General features: G+C 42.3%; 1 protein-coding gene across 1 annotated transcript in view; it reads left to right on the top strand.

Moving 5' to 3' along the window:
• The first annotated feature begins 2,033 nt into the window (after positions 1-2,033).
• The window catches only part of ZNF483 (zinc finger protein 483), an 8,827-nt gene continuing 5,413 nt past the window's right edge, over positions 2,034-5,447 (top strand). The window contains exons 1-2 of the mRNA XM_012721273.1: positions 2,034-2,478; positions 4,179-4,267. Coding sequence (XP_012576727.1) covers positions 2,091-2,478; positions 4,179-4,267 — 477 coding nt within the window. The 5' untranslated portion in view covers positions 2,034-2,090. The remainder of the gene's footprint in view (positions 2,479-4,178; positions 4,268-5,447) is intronic.

Below are 5,447 nucleotides of genomic sequence, written 5' to 3'. Positions count from 1 at the left end.
GTTTTAACCACGATGGCAGGTGTGGAAAACATAAAATTAACATTTGTTTAATTCAAATCGTGGCACTGATTACAGTTTGCACTGAATGCAACACTAATGTGTTTCTGTGTGGGTTTTTCCAGCCGGGGTTTCAGGGTAAGTAAGGAGGGTAGAGGGAGGGATGGTTTGAGGTTACCAAGGAGACATAACGTCATGGATCTGAAAACTGGAGATGGTTCTAGGCCTTCAGGCCTCTGGCGCAGCAATAATTCTGCGGTCAAGCCCACCAGCTGCTTCCCACTAACCATGCGCAACAGGCCAGGACGGGAGCCTATGGAAAACACTAGACTTTTGCAAACCCGGACAAGCGCTTCCCGGGAATCGTAGTTCTGCACCCTTGCACAGGCGCAATGAGTAACAATCGGCTTGCGCGCGCATCTTCTGCAGGACCAATTTCTAGAAGCTCATTGCGGTGGCGCTTTGGTCCTGGCTGGCTGCAGGTCCTGACGCAGGTATTGGTTGTCCCGGTTTCCTACTTTGGGGGCCCGCAGGAGTTGGAGTTGCCAGTTCCGAGGGCGCACCTGGGGCTGGTGGGGGCTGAGGGCAGCAGACCGATCTGGCTTTGCATTCGCTTTGCTGCCTTGGGAGATCGGCGAGCTCCTGAATGAAGGAGATTTCCTCCGACGCTGCTCCATCCCCTCTCTGAGCGCAGTGTCTCTTAACTTCGGTACTTTGTGTTAGCGGGAAAATTCCTTGGGTGTGCTTTGGGCGGAGTGGGGCTGCCCGCTGTCTTGCAGGATGTTCAGCGGCATTTCCCGGGAATCGTAGTTCTGTACCGGCAGCATCCCTCCTTCCCCAGCCACGGTAACCAAGAATGTCCTCAGACATTGCTGCGTGTCCCCTATGGGCAACCTTCACGTCCCGCCCTCCTTTTAAGAACTTCTTTCTACCTGCGTCACATTTTCACAGAGCTTCATTTGTAATCTCCCTGGGGATCTAGATGCATGTTTTATTGCAGAGTCCCAGTTGACAGCAGGGCGCCAGGTAAGTAGTAGACACCTAAGTATGGCAGAAGAATAAATGGCTTCATGCACGCTGTGTTCCCAGCTCTGTATTTGGCTGTGTAATTATTGGTATCTTAATTGCAATATAATTATCACTTGCATTGTAGCACATCTTAGTCTATATGGCTATTTTTCCTGGGTGCTCTGTGAAAGGGGGACCCCTTGTCTACCTCCACAGCACCCCAGTTCATGAGGATGAAAGAATCTGCAAAATTTCACTTAGGATCTGAGAGCTTCACACCAGAAATGACAGGTGAAAGGAGTTGGGTTTAAAAAAAGAAAAAGAGTGAAAGTATACAGCAGTGTGAGAATGGGGAGATACATTTTTATGGCTGCAGCATCCATCCGGGCAGCTGGAGCTTAAGAGGTGACATCATCAGTGCAAGCTATGCCCATTATCATGCATGACCTTTACATTTGGATTTTGAGAGTATTGGGGAGTGATAGGAACATATATTTCATATTTGAGGAAATGAATAGGTCACGGTGTGAACCTGAATTGAAGAAACTATATGTCTGGTTTTGTGCCAGGAATAGAATGGGGAGGTTCTTTGGAATTAAAGCTACCAGAACCTGGTGACTGATTATGTGAGAAATCTAAGAGTCAAATATGAAGTCAGACTGCTGAGATGAACCACTGGTGGGAAGTGTGTGGATGTGTACTGAGAGCCGGGGGCGTTGAATACATTTGTGGCAGGACCCTATTTAGTTTGAAAGTACTATTTCCTGGGTGTACACTTGTAATTACCCTGAAGTAACAGCCGGACTTTTCACCTACAAGAAAACTACTATGTTATTCTTTAACATAGTAGTTGGGCAGGGCTGTTCTAGCTTCTGAAAGTTATGTGTATGTTTATCTGTATTTGAACCAAACCAAGAACAGTATTGTCAGTTAACTTGCTTCACTTATTTAATCTTCTTAATAGTTTCTTCAAGACCATAAACTAAATTCTTGGAACCTTGCATATTTTTGTCGTCTCTAGTCCCTCTTGGTGGAATACACTGATACTTGAGGAGCAGCTACAGAGGACTGGATTCCTGAACAAGATGACCACCCCTTCCCCAGACCCTCAAACTCTGGTCTTAAGTGAACAAAACGCGGTCCTAAAAATGGATGCTTGTGGGGATGAAGACACCATCTTAAGAGGATACACCACTGACCCAGAGTCTTTCAGACAGAGGTTCAGAAAGTTTTCTTACTCAGAAGTGTCTGGACCCAGAAAAACCCTGAATCAGCTATGGGAGCTCTGCATTGGATGGCTGAGGCCAGATATCCACACAAAAGAACAGATTTTAGAGCTTCTGGTCTTTGAGCAATTCCTGACCATTTTGCCTGGGGAGATCAGGATTTGGGTAAAGTCACAGCATCCTGAGAGTAGTGAGGAGGTGGTGACCCTAGTAGAGGATTTGACTCAAATGCTTGAAGAAAAGGAAGGTGAGTTTATAGACGCAGGATGTCTATGGGGCACCTCACGAGGTACGAAAGTGGTCTAGCCAAAAGAAAGCAATTTATTATGAGATATGAGTCTCTGCGTGGTTGACACTGGGTTTGAGTCGGCCCTGTCTTGAACTCGGCTCTTGGGCAAGCTATGCTATCTCTCAGAACTTTAATTTTTTTTTATGTATTTTTTGGTATTTTAAAAAAAGATTTATTTTTTTTTATGCATACAGAACTGGGGTAAAGGCCAGAGGTGCAGGGGCGGTGAGAAGCTTTACCTGAGACAAGAGTACAGGGCAGAACAGGCAGGTCAATGAAGTACACTGCTGAGGGGAGCAGTGGGTGGGTCAGGAGAAGTCAGCCGCTACATGTGGATCACCTCCTGGGCAGGCGGGGATCGAGCTCATGCTGACATGGCTTTAGCGTCTTAGTGCTGTGCTTTAACCTGCTGTGCCATCAGGGAGGGTCCTAATTTCTTTAATTATAAAGGGGATACCATCTTTTCTGCAGTTCTGCTGTGAGAATTACAGGATCTGAAATGATGAAAATGTATTGCTCTGTGCCTCAGATTAAGCACGTGAAAGATGACTAGTGCCAACAGAATTGAATTTCTAATTAATTTAAATTCAGCTGTCTATGGCAAACAGCTGTCTTACTGGATAGTGCATTTCCAGCACCTTCAGGAAGAAAGAGCTGAATTACATTTTTCATAATTACATTATTATTAATTATGCATAGATAGAAGATGGATTGTAACAATGCTGGCATTATAAAATACTGATTAAAAGACTAGGGAAGCTAACCATTTGAGGCCATGTGCTCAACTCTTCTACAGTTTCTCTAGTAATACTACAAATATTTGTCCCTGTTATGGTACTTTCTAAATGAAGGCCTCTGTGGAGGCCCCTGTGGGAAAGAAGTTCCTGGTTAGAGTGCTCTTGCATTCTTTGAGATAGAACAGTTTCCTTAATCTCTTTTCTCTTTGATTACATATGTTTCTTAATTTCTGTGCTTATCTAATCAGCTGCCTAAGACTCTTTTCATGAGAAAGTAAGTAGAGTATGATTATAAAAATTACTTTTTTTAGAGCTGTCAGTAGCTCATGTGTTCCGATTTTTTATTTCCATCTTTAGGAATTTGCTCGTCACCCCAAAGGTAGAATCTGTTCTTGAGATCAGCTTGGTACTTTCATGCAATAAGTTTCTTTTTGTCTGTTTCAGAAAGGTTAAGGGCTGTATAGAGTACTTCAACTGTTTCTAGCTGGGAATGCAGGGGTAATATGATGAATTCTAAAAATGGGTCCTGAAAATATATTTTTCTGCAAACAAAGCACTATGAGAAACAGTGCTTAACTGAGGAAAGCAAGACATTTTTTTAAAAAGTTGATACATTTAAAAATGCTTTTACTTTAACACATCTCAAATATTTTTAAAATAATTATGTGAGTTAATTACTTTAAAACAGGTGGCATTAGATAAATGGAATTTTTTATAAGCTTAGGAATTCAATGAATGTTTTATGGGGTAGAGAGAAAGGCTTGGATTTTAATAGAAAATTTATCTATGACTGTTCTAAAGAATAGGAAAACTTCTGTTTCTTCTACATTTTACTCTAGAGAGATATGAGACTTAGGAAAGAATTTCTAGTTTAAGAAATCCATTTGAAAAACTGGTCTTTTTTTTTTCTCCCCTTCCTAGATCTGATCTCTCAACAATCTGTTATTTCTCAAGAGGAGACCCCTGAAGGAGATAAAATGGTTTCCGTCCTTCCACATAGTGAGTCTTGGGTAAGCTTCCGCCCTCAGTGAATACTTGGGTGAGCTGCTATTGAGTGGTGGAAAGTACTAGAATAGTGAAGAGTCTCCTTTTCAGATTCTTCACATCCTTACTCCTCATTCTTCAACTCTATTTTATTTCGGTTACCAAAATTGGCCACAAGTCTGTCTCTAATAAAAACAAACAAAACTTACTAAAATTCAGCAGGTACTGCTGATAAAATTAGTTCTGTAGAAACAGCATTGTATCTCCTTAGCCTGATTTAAAACATCTCCAACTGGTTAGTGTTGGATGAAAAAAAGGCAGTCTTTTATTCTAGCCATTGCAGTAAGACAAGAAAGAAATTACATCATGGAAGAGGCAAATGTGGATTATTTGCAAGTAATACAGTCTTTGGAAAGCCTCAGAGAATCAACAAGACTGAAACTCATAGTAGTTGAGAAAAGCTGCTGGTTATAATCCCGTATGTTTCCTACATACAAATAACTAGATCAGTGGGGAAAAAAGCACTTTTTACTCACAGTAGGGAATAGTGGTACAGCAGTTGGCTACTCATGGCTCCAGAAAGTATGTCCACTTAGAATCCCTGGAACCTGTGAAGGTACTTGGAAAAGTTCTTCTGCAGATGTGCTTAAGGAGTTGGAAATGAGGCAGTTTTCCTGGATTATATGGGTGGACATCAGTGTCCTTTTAAGAGAGGGCAGAGGGAGATTAAGCATAGGAACAGGAAAAGGCATTGTGAGGACAGAGGAAGAGGTTGGGGATATGGCCACAAACCAAGGAGTGGCAAGGAATGCTGGTGTGGCAGCTACCAGAAACTGCTAGAGGCAGGGAACAGATTCTTCCCTGGAGCCTTGGAAGGGAATGCAGCTCTGCAAACACCTTGACTTTAGACTTCTGGCTCCAGAATTGTGAGAAAACACATCTCTGTTCTTTTTCCACTGTTATGGGAATTTGTTGCATGCCCACAGGAAGCTAAGACAAGTGTTAATAGCCACTGTGCTAGCCGCTCTCGCCAAAGGCCATGCAGAAGATACTATATTATTACTGATAATCAACTGGGAATTAAAATTTGAAATGTTGTCACTGATACTACCCTAATGTGTTCAGTTATTAGCTGTAGTTGGCTTGCATTAGTTCTGCAAATTTGGGGTCTAGAAAGGTAAATTCTATCCTTCAATTAGTATTTTT

Source organism: Condylura cristata, unplaced genomic scaffold (assembly GCF_000260355.1).
Source record: "Condylura cristata isolate star-nosed mole 26May11 unplaced genomic scaffold, ConCri1.0 scaffold00006, whole genome shotgun sequence".
Classification (NCBI taxonomy): Eukaryota; Metazoa; Chordata; class Mammalia; order Eulipotyphla; family Talpidae; genus Condylura; species Condylura cristata.
The sequence above is the reverse complement of the archived record's forward strand: the minus strand, read 5'-3'. Positions and strand labels throughout refer to the sequence as shown.